At 40.4% G+C, this 17,743-nt stretch overlaps 1 protein-coding gene across 1 annotated transcript; it reads right to left on the bottom strand.

The window, feature by feature from the left end:
- Positions 1–5,991: 5,991 nt before the first annotated feature.
- On the bottom strand, positions 5,992–17,030 carry LOC310935177 (neuronal acetylcholine receptor subunit alpha-7-like; the record flags this gene model as incomplete). The annotated part of the gene is made up of 10 exons (XM_083899023.1): positions 5,992–6,858; positions 8,860–8,969; positions 9,086–9,172; positions 10,137–10,331; positions 10,864–11,031; positions 11,543–11,622; positions 11,710–11,819; positions 12,598–12,642; positions 14,145–14,284; positions 16,979–17,030. The coding sequence occupies 10 exons, from the start codon at positions 17,028–17,030 to the stop codon at positions 5,992–5,994; spliced, it is 1,854 nt and encodes a 617-aa protein (XP_083755149.1).
- Between the last annotated feature and the right edge of the window lie 713 nt (positions 17,031–17,743).

Here is a 17,743-nt window from a genome sequence, read left to right as displayed (position 1 = left end):
TTTGTATTTATGAAACAAATCATAGTTAAAGTAGTTGAAACTTGATTTAATATAAGTGTAATGTTACCATGATGGGGTCACGTGATCGCAGCCTTAATTCAAAGGCTCCAAAAAGAGAGGCTTAAAGGGATACTTCACCGATTTGAATGTGGCTTTGTATTGCTAGAATAGCAGTAGTATTTTTTAAGAAAATGTGCTTCCCTCCCTCAGTTTTTCCCTGACTTGTAAAAAAAATCTGTTTTCCCTTATCCAAATGTGCCCTACTGTGAGTCAAATGACGCGTTTTGCATCACAGTAGGGCAAATTTTGAAAAGGGAAAACAGATTTTTTTACAACTCAGTGAAAAACTGAGGGAGGGAAGTAGAGCTGAAACGATTAATCCATTCATCGATTATTAATCGATTACTAAATTAATCGACAACTATTTTGATAATCGATAATCGGTTTGAAGCTTTTTTCATGATTAAAACAAGATTTCTGATTGTTTTAGCTTCTTAAATGTGAATATTTTCTTAGTTTCTTTGCTCCACATAAACAAATAAATCATTAAAAGTGAATCATTTTGGTTTGTGGACAAAACAAAGACTTGAGAGAACATCGTCATTTCCAGGTTTGACGAACACTGATCGACGTTTTTTAACATTTTCTGACATTTTATGGACCAAACGATTCATCGATTAATCGAGAAAATAATCGACAGATTAATCGATTACGAAAAGAATCGTTAGTTGCAGTTCTAGAGGGAAGCACATTTTCTAAAAAACACTACTGCTATTCTAGCAATACAAAGCCACATTCAAATCGGTGAAGTATCCCTTTAACAGAATCTGCAAGTAAAAAGAGTGGCGTGGACATCATAAGTGCTTGTTATCGCGACGATGGAGCTGTTCCAAGAATCACGTTGGGTGATTAATGAGCGATGAATGGGCATGAAGGAGATTTAACTGGTTGCTTGAGCTGAGAGGACGTATGTGCAGCCTAAAAGGCCCGAACCCCATTTCTTGGATATACCGTACCTCGCGTTGTCTGTTCTGCCCACATCCTCAAAGTGTGCTCTCTTTATTCTCACCTCTCTTCTTCTTCTTCTTCTCTCTCGCTCTCATTCTCAGACCGATGCATTATTTATATCAGTAAAAAATACAGATTCGAACACCGTATCGCTTGTTAAGTTTCCCCGCCCGATATGGTTTGACTTTTTAAAGATACACCAAGAAAGAGGAGACTGACTTGACAAGCTGCAGGTTCTTTTAAAACACTGAAATGTAAAAATTGTTTGGTTATGTCGCTTACTGTAAGAAATTGTAACATATTCTTTTAATAAACCGATTTATTGATGCAAAGGTTTAGGTTTTTGAGTCTTTTTTTTTTTGCGTTGTTGGAGCCGGAGACGCGTAATAATCGTGAAATAAACACCATTTTTTTACTCTCATTTCTGTTTTCTTTCCTCTCTTCGTCTGCTCTCCTGCACTTCAAACATCTTTTAATGAGATCTGGGAAACAATTACCCAGCAGGCAGTGAAATGTCTGTTTTATATTGACCTGCATCGACTGTGTTGCGCGCCGTAATTAATGGGTATCGACCGCTTGTGGCGTGGGATATAATCTTTGGAATGTTTGAATTTTGAGTGGCTAAGATGTCTTCTCCTGGGAGGCCAAACCTTCATTGTAATTATGTTAATGTCGGAGGACGATATCGAGCTTTAAGCAAAAGTAAATTAAAACATAAAAAAAAAAAAAAAAAAAAACCTCCACAAGAAAGAAGACACAACTTCAATGGTTAAAGGTGCCATATGTAAGAATGTGGCCAAAAACAGTTACTACATTCAAATTCAAAATACCGAGGTCTTTTAGGTTTTGTTTTTCTGACGTAACTGGCAACCCGTGGTTGCTCGGCAGCTGAGAGTCTACTGACTGCAATGATTGGTAGACGGCGGTAGGTGGCGCCACATGCCAAAACATGATTTGCAGTCCGCAAAATATATACTTTTAATGCAAATATTTTGTCTGTACTGTTGTTGTTGGTGAGTTCAGTTTGTTATATGAACATTATTCCTGAGTCTCTGTGACATATTAGAGGATTTTATGGCCAGTTGATTTAGATTTATTACATAATGCACCTTTAAAGGTGAAGTAAGTAGTTTATAGTGCCATCTAGAGGAGAGGCTGAAATTTACAACAAAGAACTGCTCCTCTGCTCACCCCCTCCCTTCCCTGAGCACTACGGTATCCTCAGCTGGTCAAATGTCGTCCTCGCCGTCTTTCTCCGTGTCAGCAGATGAGGTTCGTGAGGCGAGGGAGAGGGCGGAGCTACCGCTGCCGTAGCAGACAAAGCGGAGAGAGAGGAGGCGGGACTTCCGCTACAAGTAAAGAGACGCTTGATTTGTTCTCTCGCGTTTGTCCTTACAGGCTCCGGTAGAAACATGGCGTCTCGCTGCTAACAGTGGCTATGCAACCGCGGCCCGCGAACATGTTATTTTACATGACTTTTTGAAACACTACGGAAATGAAACAAAAACTATTATAAAGCGACTAGACAATGCAGGAGCACATAATATGTATACAAAAGTGGATTTTGGGTAATATAAACCCATAAATACTACATATTGTCCCTTTAATTATAGGTGAAATTTAGATTTTAAAAAAATGTTACTAAAAGTAACACTGCTGCCTCATTGTTTGTCACCGTTCACAGTGAATCTATTTGTGGTATTCTACCTGCACTGGTGGATTTATACACTTTCCTCCTACACTGCAGAAACACACAGGCAGGAGAGTTGTGACCATTCTCTCTATTCTCTATATTAACGCGTGAAAAGCTTAAACATTCAGAAACCAAGAGGGCAAACAAATCAATTTGTGCTTGGAGCGTTTTAAATGGGTTAAGCCCTCCTTGCTCTAGCTCTTCTGTATCTTCTCTGGTTTTCTCTTCATGAGCAAATACAACGCAGAAGTGACAGCGCTGCAAAAGCAGCAGTTTAGGTGTGTGACAGCCTGGGAGCCTCCGGAGAACGCGCTGGTCACTGCATTAGGATCTGCAGCAGGGTCGTTACTTCACCGCTTGATGTACGAGTGGATTTTGTGTTCACGCAAATTTGTGCGACATTTGTGCAGCCACACATTGCAGTCAGTAATCCCTCAAAACCAAAGACAAAGTGTTCTGCAGCAGTGATTCCTGCACGGTGAGGAAGACTCAGGGTCTGCTTCTGCTCTGAATACACAGCACTGCGCGAGTTGTTGACTCTGAGTGAGCAGGTGGAACGATTGAGGTCCCGGTCAAAGAGGAGGGGAGTATCTCAGATTTATTGCCTGTGCTTGTATTGCACCCATCAGCAGACCCTCCGGTAACACAGACGGAGAGAGCTCGGGCGTGACACTGAACTGCACTGTGAATTTCCTCCAGAACAGTGAGCGCATTAAGCAAAACGAATGGCCCGAGGGGTCGAAGGTTTGAGTCGAGCCCTGCCAAGACACCAATTAGCCAAATTCAATTATCATAAAGTGTACTTCCATTTTACATGGAAGTATTTTGCGGAAAACACAAGGTCTAACAACAAGTTTAAAAGCAGCAGCAGCTCTAGATGAGGAGGAGGAGGGACTCACTCCTCTCCTTTTCCCTTCTCCCTTTCTTATTAATGAGCAATCAGTTAAAAAAAAAACTTTATTGGTCTGTTTTGTGCTCTCTCAGCACATTTCCCTCAACCAGGCTTGTTCTTTCTGTATTGCATTCTAACTCCTCTCCACCCATCACCTCCCATTTCTCTTTCTGTTTCCTGCCCTCTTTATTTCTGTGCTTCATTATCCTCCTCCTCCTCCTCTGCCCGCACTCATTTTTCTCTCCTACTGTTTTCTCTCCTATTCTTTGTACAAAAAAAAAAAAACTAGAGGAGAAATGAAAATTGAATGCATGGCTGGAGAGTAAAAAAAAAAGAAAAAAAGAAGACAGGACTGTTTATTTCACAATTCTTTCAGCTCAATCTGCCGAAACAAAGCATTCAAATGTCCAACACTTCATTAAAGTGTTTGTGTTACACTCGGAGCTGAAGAAACAGTTTGTTTCTCTGTTTGGGTGAATGAAAGGATGAAGGACTGTGTGTTCTTGTACTTGCGGCGTACCGAGGACCAGTGAGGGTTTTCAACCAACAAAGTGAGGCCATTTTTACAAAGTGAGGACATTTTGGCCGGTCCTCACTTTGCTTTCATTTAAATCACTTCCTTAGGTTGTAAACATGCTATACTCTGTACGTTTTTTAGCAGAGGTCCTCTGCAAAAACTGGTACAAAAACTCGTTTTCCAACCCTGGTGTTTCACACACTTTTTGCTCTGGGGCTCCACCTGCAGACATGTTATATTACTGCACCAATTAGTTCTATATAGATGCCATTCATGAAGTGGATATTTGTAATTGTGTTCATTTTTAAAGTGGAAATGCTGGTCCTCACTTTGTTAGCACTTTTACCCGGTCCTCAGTGTGTGTGTGTTTGTTCTTATAAGTGCAGCTTACCAAGGACCAGTGAGGGTTTTTAACCAACAAAGTGAGGTCATTTTTACAAAGTGGGGACATTTTGGCCGGTCCTCACTTTGTTTTCGTTGAAATCACTTCCTTAGGTTGCTATAACATGCTATACTCAATTTGTCAAATAAAAAAAAAAATCAAATTTTGGACGACATAGTATAGTATGACTTTTTTGTCAAATTTTGGACCAAATTTTTTTTTTTCTATTTTTTAAAAAAATGTTGGACGACATAGTATAGTAAGACTTTTTTGTCAAATATTGGACCAAATTTTTTTTTTTTTTTTTTTAAATTTTGGACCAAAAAATTTTGGTCACATTTTTTTTTTACTTTGGTCGACATAGTGTAGTATGACGGTTTTGTCAAATTTTGGACCAAAAATAATAATTAAAAAAAAAAGTTTTCCAGACCTTTTTGCTCTGGGGCTCCACCTGCAGACATTTTATGGTACTGCACCCAGTAGTTATTTATAGATGTCATTCATGAAGTAGATATTTGTAATTGTGTTGATTTACAAAGTGGAAATGCTGGTCCTCACTTTATCAGCACTTTTACCCGGTCCTCAGTATGTAGCAAGTACAAGAGTGTGTGTGTGTGTGATTAAAATTGTCACTGCAGTCACTGAAGACAGTAATGTTCCAGGTTATGAATAAAGCTTTGCGACATATGGACTATAGACTTAACCTGTATTATTTCACTCATCTTCCATTACACAGGAACAGAAGGAGCTGTTCCGCCTTTTTAATTCCAGATATTATCACCAGTGTAGTGTTCAGTTTTATGAAGAAAAGGTGAATAACAAAAGACGCCTATGGAAGAATGCTCGTACCTTTGCAGCTCTGCAGTTACAATGTTCGACTCACACAATTGTCCTTTTCAGACTTTATGAAAACACGTTTTCTTTTTAATTTCTTGGGATTTCTGGAGTGACGCGGTTTGTCACGATCATTCTCAACATCTTGTTAAATGTAAACGTAAGAAAAACTAAATTGAAACTCCCACATCAGAGAAGAAAGTGACAAATGATGAGCTGTCGTCAGAAATCTCTCTCCCATGATAATTCATTCAATTTAATGAAATATTGTCCTCATTTGAATGTAAAAAGCTCTGCAGTGACCGTGTTTTTCTTCTGCTGAGCAACATTGTGTTGCATGTCTGAGAATAATACAAATACTTCGTAAAGCTCGTAAAGTCATGCTTTACTTCAGGATCCTCATTCTCAGAAGTCTTGTAAACGAAACATCCACAGAAACCAAAAGCCAGATAAAGTAAATAGTGACTTATACTCTGAAAGGAAGAGAATGAAGTGTAATATGTAGTCCACATGTGCCACAGTCCAATCAAGCTTCCTTAAAAGGAAAATATTTGCTGCTATTATGTCCAGTGTCCTTCACAGACAATTGTGCTTCCAATAAATCCTCATCCGTGTCATGCGTCACTATCCCATTTTCTTCTCAAACCTCCGTGTGTTCGTCCTTTTCACAGGAAGTCTTTGGACAGCGCTTCTCCAAAGTTGGGTGCAGCCATGAGGATGGCGATGGTGCAGATGATGTTGAAAACGCTGAATCCCACCAGGCACAGGCGGTCGATCACGGCGGCGGCAAACTGCCACTGCTCCGCCATGCTCAGCTGCCGGTCCTGCTCGCGGACACGTTCGACCAAGAACTGCACCTCCATCAGGAGAGCCTGCAGCTGGTTGTCCACGGCGACGGATCGGTTCACACCGCTGTGGGCAGACATGGCGGCCGATCTTCCTGCTCCGGCCTCTAAACCGCAAGGTCCACAAGAGGATGTGATTAACGGATCGGGGTCTGGGGAGTGTTCCTGAGGTGAGAGCCCAAACTTGGAGGATGGAAGGTGGTAATGGACTGGTGAATCTCCAGCAGGTTCTCCTCCCCCTGGTGCTGATCCCTCTCCTTCTCCTAGTCCACTGTTGAGCCTCCCATGATTAATGGACCTGTTCCTCTGAAATGGCTCCAGTTCGACAGTCGTCTGGAAGGTCTGGAAACCCATGTAAGGCAGATGACCGTTAGGCTGGGAATGCAGATTGGGATCTCTGTTGATGGGATTAGGGAGGATGACGGCCTGAGAGTTGGGCCTGAGAGGTTGTGAATGTGACAGTGGGTGGCTGATCTGAGCGAGGGTAACCTGCAGGGAGTTGAGGCTCTGCGGGAGGATGGAGGGCACCAGGGTCGGGATTGTGGCGGTGGTAACGGTGGTGGTGGGAGAGGACATAGTCTTGCTCTGAGAGTCGGTCTGGCTGTTGGAAAGAGTCGGATCCGCTCCCTCACCTGGACGCTTCATCCGCAAGAACCAAGGAACCCACTGCAGCAGAACCAAGTGCACCTGACACACAGTGACAAATAATACCGATGAGGAAGTTAAGGAACGCCAATGCACACTTAAAGGTGCCATATGTAAGAATGTGACCAACTACAAGTTACTACATTCAAATTCAAAATACCGAGGTCTTTTAGGTTTCGTTTTCTGACGTAACTGGCAACCCGTGGTTGCTCGGCAGCTAAGACTCTACTGACTGCAATGACTGGTAGACGGCGGTAGGTGTCGCAACATGCCACAACATGATTTCAAAACATAAACATGATTTGCAGTCTGCAAAAGATTTTTTTTAATGCAAATATTTTGTCTGTACTGTTGTTGTTGGTGAGTTCAGTTTGTTATATGAACATTATTCCTGAGTCTCTGTGACATATTAGGAGGATTTTATGGCCAGTTGCTATAGATTTATTACATAATGCACCTTTAAGATTAAAAATATAATGGCATTTGATCCCTTTTAATCCCCATCTAATCCCCATTACTTTTATCACCACCAACTTTGTTGAAATTTGACCTGTACTTGACGTTAGAGTTAAAACACAACCCATCTTACATTTGTATTAGCATCTATGTGCTCTCTTCAATTTTTATTTTAGGAATTGCATCAAGTAAACTTTAAAGCATTTAAAGCAGAGTTTCAGGGTTAATTCCTTAACCTAATGTTCTCAGAGAATTAAGATAATTCCTCAGCTGTTGTCCTTCCTCCTTGAAGACCAAACATAGCGTTGAGAGAGAGTCGTGTGGAGCTGATTTATCAGCGTGGTGTAAACTAATTTGACGATGGTTTGAATTTAACAGACATTTGTTGATCTATAAAAGTTACAGACTATACAACTTCACTGTGACTTTCTCTTATTTTCTATTTCAATCACTTGTTTTTTTTACCACTTTGAATGTGTCCTATATTGTTCTGGCTTTGTATATAGTTGTATTGCACCATTGTGGATTGTCTATTTAGTATTTACATTGGTAACACTTTAGATTAAGGAACACATATTCACCATCAACTAGATGCTTACTAACATGCATATATTGTAAGAAGCATACTAGCTCTTTATTAGTAACCATTAAGCACGTATTAACACCTTATTATACATACACTTATTCTACCTCTATTTTGACACAAATTAAGATTTTTCCGACATAAGGTGTTAAAGGTCACATAGAGTGGTCCTGTTGCACATATATGTTAGTTATGGAGGTCTACTTACATACATTAACTTGTATTTATGGTCAAAAACTTCCTAGTTGCTGTAAATGAGCCAATAGAAATCGCTCCTTACTGACGCTCTCCTCAGCCGTGCTGTTTCAGACTATACTCTCACACCCAGAAGACAGAGTGTGTTGTGATTGGCCAGCCAGCGTAGAGCCTTCCCAACTGTCTTGTGATTGGCCAATACCCGGAAGTGACATATTCAGCACATCAGCTCTCAGAAGCGCAGCTCCCCCCTCAGGAACGGTGGATGCACTGCTACTTATTATCAAAACATTGTTTTAACAATGTTTAAAAATAGCTTCTTCACGACTCCCCACCACAGTCCCTTTTATGACTTTGACCCAGAGTCAGAAGACACTGTCGCTCGTGAAACACCTCCACAACGGACGTTATTCTTCTTCTGCGGTTCAATGTACGCAACTGCATGTGCCCGGACTAGTACCCGGAGCAGGAGGATCTGCTGTTCTGGAGAACCGCTGTTTACGTAACCAGACCAGGTTTTTTCAGAGATCTCGCTGAGCCCGAGATTACAATAAAACACAGCGTTCTCAGCAATGGCCGAACTGTTTGTTTCGAAACTTCAGGGCTTCGCAAACAAGGTAATGACGCAGATACACACTAAAAACAGCGTTAATTGCAACTTCCGGTCTAGGTCTGCTTTAATATGTGCTTAATGTTTACTATAATAAAGGGCTAGTATGCTACTTATATGCATGTTAGTAAGCACCACATTAATGGTGAATATGTGTTTTCAAAATTGCTCCATGAATACAATTGTCACTGTAACTCACCCAGCGCGGCATGTGTCCACTGTTGGGGTCGTGGTGATGAAACTGGAGGACGATGACCGTTGCTACTACTGACATCCCCACAATCACCATGGTGCTGGCAAAGTACTGACCTGCGACAGACAGAGCACATTTCACTCACATGGCTGACAAAATATGAACAACAACAACATCAGTGCTCTCCAAAAATCTCTTTAAACCTACAGGCGCACAGAAGGAAAAAACCAACCTATGAGCGGGACCGAGTCAGAAGTGGCAGGCATAATCTCTGCAACCATCAACATGAAGACAGTCAGAGACAGAAGAACCGTGATGCCTGGAGGCAGACCGACATGTGGGACGTGGGTTGCAAAGGAAAATACAAGAAGAACAAAGAATCCTTAGGAGAGTTCCTTCTGTGTACACTTAGTCAAACAGTACATTTGGTATGCTGCATTTGACTTATCTCTACAACCATCTGTCTTCCTGACACTCCCAGGAAAACTACATTTTACTCTCTCATCTTCCCTCCCACCTTTTCTACTGTTGTCTTATCCAGTCTCTATTTCCTTTCATCTTGGCCCTTCTGACGTCAGGCAAAATCGCTGCACAGCTGATTGAATGTTTTCCAGTAGACAGAGAGACATGGCGAACTAACACAGAGTGAAATAAGCCAATACTTTTACAAGGATAGGGCAAAGAATTTCTGGTTAATAATATATTGTAAATATCTTTGTTTTCTACGGAGCCCCCGAAGTGACATGAGAAAAAAAAAAAAAAAAATTAAAAATTGAAATCTCGAGTTTCACCAAAAAATATGAAAAAAAATTTTTTTTCAAAAAAAAGTTTCCTCAAAAAGATTTTTTTCAAAAAAAAGTTTCCTCAAAAAGATTTTTTTCAAAAAAAAGTTTCCTCAAAAAGATTTTTTTTTAAAAAAAAAATGTTTCCTCAAAAAGATTTTTTTCAAAAAAAAGTTTCCTCAAAAAGATTTTTTTCAAAAAAAAGTTTCCTCAAAAAGATTTAAAAAAAAAAAAAAAAGTTTCCTCAAAGATTTTTTTCAAAAAAAAAATGTTTCCTCAAAAAGATTTTTTTTAAAAAAAACATTTTTCTAAATTCTTTGGAAACTCGAAAAAAATATTTTTTTTTTGAATTTTTTTCAAAAAAAATATAAGATCTCGAGATTTCAATTTTTTTTTTTTTGTCATTTTTTTTTTCTCATGTCACTTCGGGGGCTCCATAGTTGTCCTAGCTGTACTCCCTCAGCTCATGCTCGTCTCTTAACTCCTCGTATCACTCCTCACCGAGGCTGATCTTCTCCCCGGAGTTTGCGGGGAGCAGGAAGACGAGCAAGGTCATGCAGGAGAGGAGCACAATCGGGATGAGGAGATTGAGCGCGTAAAACAAGGTCCTCCTCCGTAATGTGACCACAAAGGTAACGTCGGGGTACGGCTCTGTGCAGCAGTCGTAGAAAACCTCGTGACGATCACCAGGGACCTCTGTGTGAACAGTCGGAGAGCAAAGCGCTCACAAACAACACAATCGAGAAAAGCAAGAAAGTAACATACAAGACTCAGGAGCTCAATGAAACCAGTGGAGTGTAATCTGCTGTGACTACTGAATTGTTTTTATGGAAGCGAGACACAGTAAGTCATAAAGTGTCGTGATATAAATGCATATAAAAAAAAAGCCAGACATAGGACCAGCATCATTAAAGGTTTTACTGAAATAAAAAGATCCGGTTTATTCAAATCAGGGCCTGTTTTTTTCCAGAAAGGACAGTGTTTTAGTGTAAGAACCTGAAAGCACATAAAAAACATCAACGCTGTAAGTATAGGGCCTCTGAATTTTATTTAGTTTAACTTTTATAAGGCATACTCCGACGTCTCCTGCTGCAATCTGATTATTCAAAAAAAAAAAAAAAATCTTTTGAATCCTTAGGTCTTTGCTGTTACAGGATTGTATGGCAGCGATGTAAGCAGTTACTAAGCAACACAGTTTATTATGCAGGGGCTACTCCACGTGTCTTACCCAGTAGGTCCCACTCTCCGTTGCGCATGTATCCTGACACATCCGCCTCCTTCATCTGGATGTCCAACAGCCAACCATCGAATGTCCACGAGCCAAACTTCAGCTCGCAATGCTGGATGTCGAAGGGGAACCATCTCACGTCCACGTTGCATGTGCTGATAAATATCCCTTTTTTTTTTTAAAAACACAAGAGAAAATAAGTTACACTGAAGTGCTGTCAAGTGCAATGTGTGGGAGGAATAACATCCTTGGTGCAAGTAAACAAGGAGGAAAATATCTGATTGCAGTAAAGAATTCATCTTAATAAATGTAAAATTAAAGGTGCCATATGTAAGAATGTGGCCAAAAACAGTTACTACATTCAAATTCATCCGAGGTTTTGTTTTCTGTCGTAACTGGCAACCCGTGGTTGCTTGGCAGCTGAAACTCTACTGACTGCAATGATTGGTAGATGGCGGTAGGTGGCGCCACATGCCAAAGCATGATTTCAAAACATAAACATGATTTGCAGTCTGCAAAATGTTTTTTTTTTAATGCAAATATTTTGTCTGTACTGTTGTTGTTGGTGAGTTCAGTTTGTTATATGAACATTATTCCTGAGTCTCTGTGACATATTAGGAGGATTTTATGGCCAGTTGATTTAGATTTATTACATAATGCACCTTTAATGAAAACTCACCTGGAGGCAGATATTCACAGAACCCACTGGAGTTCACCAGCACATAGGTCTTAAAGGCGGCGTCAAACTTATCGTGAGCACTGAAAAAACAGTGAGAACATGGGTTAGATATCAGCAAATGCCTGCGTGTATGTGTGTGTGTGTGTGTGATCATATATGTCATATACCTGTTGTAAAGTAATATATCGGGTGTCCAGACCTGGTCTGGAGTGAAACGGAGGTTCTTAACTCCGGGATACTCTGACTGGTTCCACTGGAGATAGTGGTCGTACCACTGCTGGGAGACACAAACACAACAGTGGTTTAAACACACACTGTTGTACTGTGTGTGTTCCATATTAGAATTTGAACAATCGCAATTGTTTTATTCTGTTTCTTCTGCTCCTCCCGTTTCCCAAGCACATCCAGGAACTACGTTTGGCCTTTTGCATACCAGAAAGGATGTTGTTGTTTGTGTGGATAGTGTGTGCTCGTGAAACATGGTGACCTCTGTAATGCAAACCCCTTGCACAGTAGCGGTGCACAAGCAAGGGGTTATGAAGTTCCCTACTGGCCCGACATGACGTTGTCCTGAGAGGAACGCATATTCAGTGCTCTATAGAAAATGTCAATCTCCTATGGACTCTCAAAGTCCACGTAGAGGTCCACATGATATTCAGAGTCCAGGGCTGGGCTGCCTTTAGCCACATTTCACACTTTAGACATGCCTGCCTTAAGCGTACTAGTGCTGCCTGCCTGTACATATAAAATATTTATTTTGAAAACCAAACATACTTGTGGTAGTGTATTCAATTTCTATCAAAAATTAATCCTATATATATCACACAGTGGAGCTTTTATACATATGTTTCTTTCTGAATTGATTTAAGAGATAAAGGGACAGCATTAAATATGATCTTGGTTACGTTCAACTCTGCAGAAAAGCTGAATGCACATTCACGTCTACAAGTCTTAAAATATCACCACACTGAATCCCAGCCAATTATTATTATACAGTGCAAATGTTCACTATGCATTATCAATATCACATTATCAGCATATTCCGTTATACTCACCATCTGCAGCCAAGCGTTCGTGGTGAGGATCTGATTCTTCTCATCCTTGCAAAACACAAATCAAATAACAGAACGCGTGATTTCATTGTTTAAGGATGTAGGCTCAGAGGGGTTTAGGTTCCAGGACAACATTCTCTGGGCTGCATTTAAGAATTATTCAGTCAAAACAGTGGTTCTTTCTGTCCAAATAATGGAAATGGTGGGGGCAGATCATGTTCACAGACTGTTGAAAAAAAAAAATAGACAATACAGAAAAAATATGTCTCTAAATTCAATATAAGTTACAGTCTGTACTGTAGAGATGTTTACCTTGTTTATCTATCGCAGCACTGCAGCTCAGCAAGATCAGGTCAAAAAGATCAGAGCCGTTTCTAGCTGTTTGGGGGCCCTATGCGAGATACTATTTGGGGGCCCCTATTTTTTTCAAAATGTCGCATTTCTCTCCAGACGCATACGTGCGTTCCGATGACATTGTAATTAGTGTCCTGTTATTCTCGTCACGTCAGTGGAAGGTGGGCGGCTGTCAATCATCCTAACTTACCACATGACAGCCCAGCACAAAGGGGATTTTTACCTGATTAACCCACGCACACTTACATGCTTTGCAAATATATGCATAATGAATGCATGCAATACATGCAAATAAAGACAGGTACTTTTAATTCTCAAAAATATAATAAAATATGAGTTTGGGGGCCCCCTGGTGGCTGCGGGCCCTATGCAGCCCTATGTTATAGTCCGCATATAGCAAGAAACATCTCTGCTAAAGATGTTCAATGTTGACATAAATTACTATTTGATTTGGTCAATCCATCATGATAAAGACTCAAAGACAGACTATTGTTCATGTCTGTAGTTTTCTGTGTGTATTGTGTCACTGTAACATCACGTGTGTGTGTGTGTGTGTGTGTGTTCTTGAACTTGCGGCATACTGAGGACCAGTGAGGGTTTTTAACCAGCAAAGTGAGGTCATTTTTACGGAGTGAGGACATTTTGGCCGGTCCTCACTTTGTTTTCATTGAAATCACTTCCTTAGGTTGCTATAACATGCTATACTCAATTTGTCAAAAAAAAAACATAGTATAGTATGACGTTTTTGTCAAATTTTGGACCAAAAATTTTGGGTCAAATTTTCTCACACATTTTGGACGACATACATCAAAAATGTGACGTTTTTGTCAAATTTTGGGTCAAATGTTTTTTTTTCAAATTTTGGACGACATAGTATAGTATGACATTTTTGTCAAATTTTGGACCAAAAATTTTGGGTCAAATTTTTTTGGACCAAAAATTTAAAAAAATCGAAAAAGTTTTCCATCCCTTTTTGCTCTGGGGCTCCACCTGCAGACATTTTATGGTACTGCAACCAGTAGTTCTATATAGATGTAATTCATGAAGTAGATATTTGTAATTGTGTTGATTTATAAAGTGGAAATGCTGGTCCTCACTTTGTCAGCAACGCAGTCCTCAGTATGCAGCAAGTACAAGAATGTGTGTGTGTGTGTGTGTGTGTGTGTGTGTGTGTGTGTGCGTGCGTGCATGCATACCACATCCATGACTTGTATTAGAGAGAAGGAGAACTGAACAGTAAGAGCCTGGGAGTCGTTGGCCACTGGCCTCTCCATGGGGTTGTAGTCCCTCAGCAGCTCCTTGAGCAGAAAACGCTGGTGAGGTCCCTGGACTGATACTGAGGGAGGAGGTTATTAGAGGGGGAAAGAGAGAGGTGGGCGAATAACAGAAGAAGAGCAAGGGGGGGGGGAAAGTGAGAGTTACTGTCAGCAAGCCGGAGGCCGAGCAATGGCAGGAGAAAAAAATGCAAGTAAAGAGGAAACATAAACATGGTGAACTTACTATTATACCTATAATACAAGGTTTTTGTAGGAGCCAATGTGGGGTTTAGTTTGTAGTTGGTTTGGTTGGTTGGTGCAGGATTACCGTACTTGTTACATTGTGATTTGTAAATAGTTAAAGGTGCATTATGTAATAAATCTAAAGCAACTGGCCATAAAATCCTCCTAATATGTCACAGAGACTCAGGAATAATGTTCATATAACAAACTGAACTCACCAACAACAACAGTACAGACAAAATATTTGCATTAAAAAAATATATTTTGCAGACTGCAAATCATGTTTATGTTTTGAAATCATGTTTTCGCACGTGGCGCCACCTACCGCCGTCTACCAATCATTGCAGTCAGTAGAGTCTCAGCTGCCGAGCAACCGCGGGTTGCCAGTTACGTCAGGAAACTAAACCTAAAAGACCTCGGTATTTTGAATTTGAATGTAGTAACTGTTTTTGGCCACATTCTTACATATGGCACCTTTAATGTCAATTGTTGGCCTTTAGCCTTTTATAGAACGTCCAGCAGGTAAGGGTCTCATGTGTCCGTTTTAGCTGTACTAAGTTAGGTGTAATAAGGTTTTTTGACCGTCACTACATGATGTTGGATTACGTTGTCTTACCGTTTGAACCTATTGATCGTCATTCACCACCTGGAATGTCAAAGGAATATTTCTATGCATTGATGATCCTAGACAGGCTTAGGTACACGCGAACAGGAATGTAACTTCAAGTGGAAATAAATGTGCAAACCCTTCATATGACTTTCTCTTGCCTTTCGTGATTGATGAATTAAAACAGTACCTACGAGCAGAGGCGCAGCTTGTGAACAGGCAAGGCGGGCAACTGCTTGGGGCCCCCGAGCCGATAGGGGGCCCCCGACACTTGGAGCCTAAGGGCTTTTTTTTTGCTGAAATGTGCAGTGACTAGCTGGGCGATTTGCAATGACATCTCAGTAGGAAACCTCCCTAAAGGGGCCCCACCTCACTTTCACCTGTGTGAAGTTATCGTTCTGCAAGTCTGCAAAATTAAGAGGATTATTTGCATATCTATCATATTTTTATATCTTTTTTACTCCGTTTGTATATGTTTTTTTCAGTTATATACAGTATATTTATCTTGTTTTATAATGTGGGTTCTTTACAGTGTAATGTATTTTTTACTAAGTTTATATAGTTTTTTAAAAGCTATTTACAGTATTTTATTGTTATTTATATTTATATTTTCACAATACTTTTTAATTACAAGGTTTTTACATGTTATTTAATTCATTTTGAAAAAAAATTTTTTTTTAATTAATACATTTTTCGTTAGTGTCAGATTATTTATAACATAATGGTGATGAACACTGGTTAGAAGGGCCCCCTGGGAATGTTTGCTTATAGGGCCCCTACAGACTCTAGAATCGCCTCTGCCTACGAGTCAAGCCCATTTACCACAGCTGAAGACTTTCAGTGGCTTTGGATTTAAGCGTACATTCGGCACTACAGTTTTAAACACGGAGATGCTCTTGAAGAACACACAGATATATAGAGGAGATGACAACATGAAAGGGACGTGAAACAAGGACACACAATGAAAAGGTGCAGGAGCAAAAGAGGACAGGACATGGGAATTTATAAAAAAAAAAAAGGACAGCAGAGGGGGGAAAAAAATGCACTCTTCCTAATCAATTACATCCCTGATTGATCACCTGGCGAACAGTGAGAGTCTCTCCACCGCTGTAAAAGTGTCACTTTGATTCTATGCAGGAAATAGTGAGGCCATTAAACATTGAAACACCCCGGACAGACAGACACAGCACTCACGACGATGAAAGAGGGGAACTTTCTCTCTTTGACCACGGCTGTGATTCACTCTTGATGTGCTTGTTTGTGAGCGAGCGCGTGTGTGTGTATGTGTGTGTGTGTGGAGGGTCATCATTGGTGGTTGCAAAAAGGTGTAAAATATATCTAAAATAGTCCCACAAGGCATATACTCTGCATTTTCCCTGACCAGAGAACACACGCTGCGTACACAACTTTTCAAAAGCCCCTACAGTAAAACAGTAAGAGTGCGACAGTAAATGTGTGCAACTCGACTATCTATCTATCTATCTATCTATCTATCTATCTATCTATCTATCTATCTATCTATCTATCTATCTATCTATCTATCTATCTATCTATCTATCTATCTATCTATCTATCTATCTATCTATCTATCTATCTATCTATCTATCTATCTATCTATCTATCTATCTATCTATCTATCTATCTATCGGTCTGACGAGAGAAAATGCACAGGTCAGCTTTCTAATCTGCAGTAAAGATGATTACATTTAATACAGTTGCTTGCTCATCACAAAATAAATCTATTTTTCTGTCTGCCTGCACTCCCACAGTCACTCGTCCAGTGCTGTGCACACAGAAAAAAATGCAAGAGAACAGAGCACTTGAGGCATTAAAGAGCACATGCAGAAATATATACACAGCACAACGCAAGGAGAGAGAAAACACAAACACTTGTTTCGTAAAAGCGCGGATGAAAGTCACTCACCCTGCAGAAGAGTCACGAGTATCAACAGCCAAAGAGCCACAGCCTGCCACATACTGCATTCATCTGAATTTACAGAGGAAGAGCAGAAGTGGAGAGAGAGAGGACAAAAGAGGAGGAGGAGGAGGAGGAGGAGGAGAGAGAAGAGGAGAGGAGGAGAGGAGAAGACTGTGGGGAAGAAAAAAAAAAAACAAGTAAAGAGAGTGTGATGCCAAGAGTGGTGGAGCACAGAAATGAGGAGCAGGGGAGAACAGGAAGGAGCGAGGAGGGAGAGAAACAAGTGTGGGTGAGAAATGCAGTGAAATTCCTCTTGTGTGTTTAAGTCAGTCAAGTAAACGCTGACCTACAGACTCCAGCTCACCCTTCATGCTCCTCTGCTCGTACGTTACGTTCCTGCAGACTTCCTGATATGCAGTTACCTGTCATCACACAGCTGTCATCTTAAATCTCTTTGCCATGCATTTATTTACTGCGCTTCACGGATCCGAAGAAGGATTGTTGTTGTTGTTTTTTTTGCAGTTTGCGTTGCAGTCATACAGGTGTTTAAAGAGCTTAAAAAAAATAAGATAACAATAGGTAAAATTACATTTTAAATCTGTTTGAATGTATTGAAATTGAGTTTAATTTTCGGGGAATTATTTGAGGCAGTCACCATCCAAGATGCTGCTTCATTATTATTCAGATCTGATGTCAGCATATTCACAGAGAAACCCTGACACCTACAGGAGAAGTAGATGGAGTGCAACAAGTCACCAGACAAACCCACGG

This window comes from Microchirus variegatus (genome assembly GCF_963457635.1).
Source record: "Microchirus variegatus genome assembly, chromosome: 1".
Classification (NCBI taxonomy): Eukaryota; Metazoa; Chordata; class Actinopteri; order Pleuronectiformes; family Soleidae; genus Microchirus; species Microchirus variegatus.
Note: the sequence above shows the minus strand (reverse complement) of the source record. Positions and strands in the feature narration are given on the sequence as shown.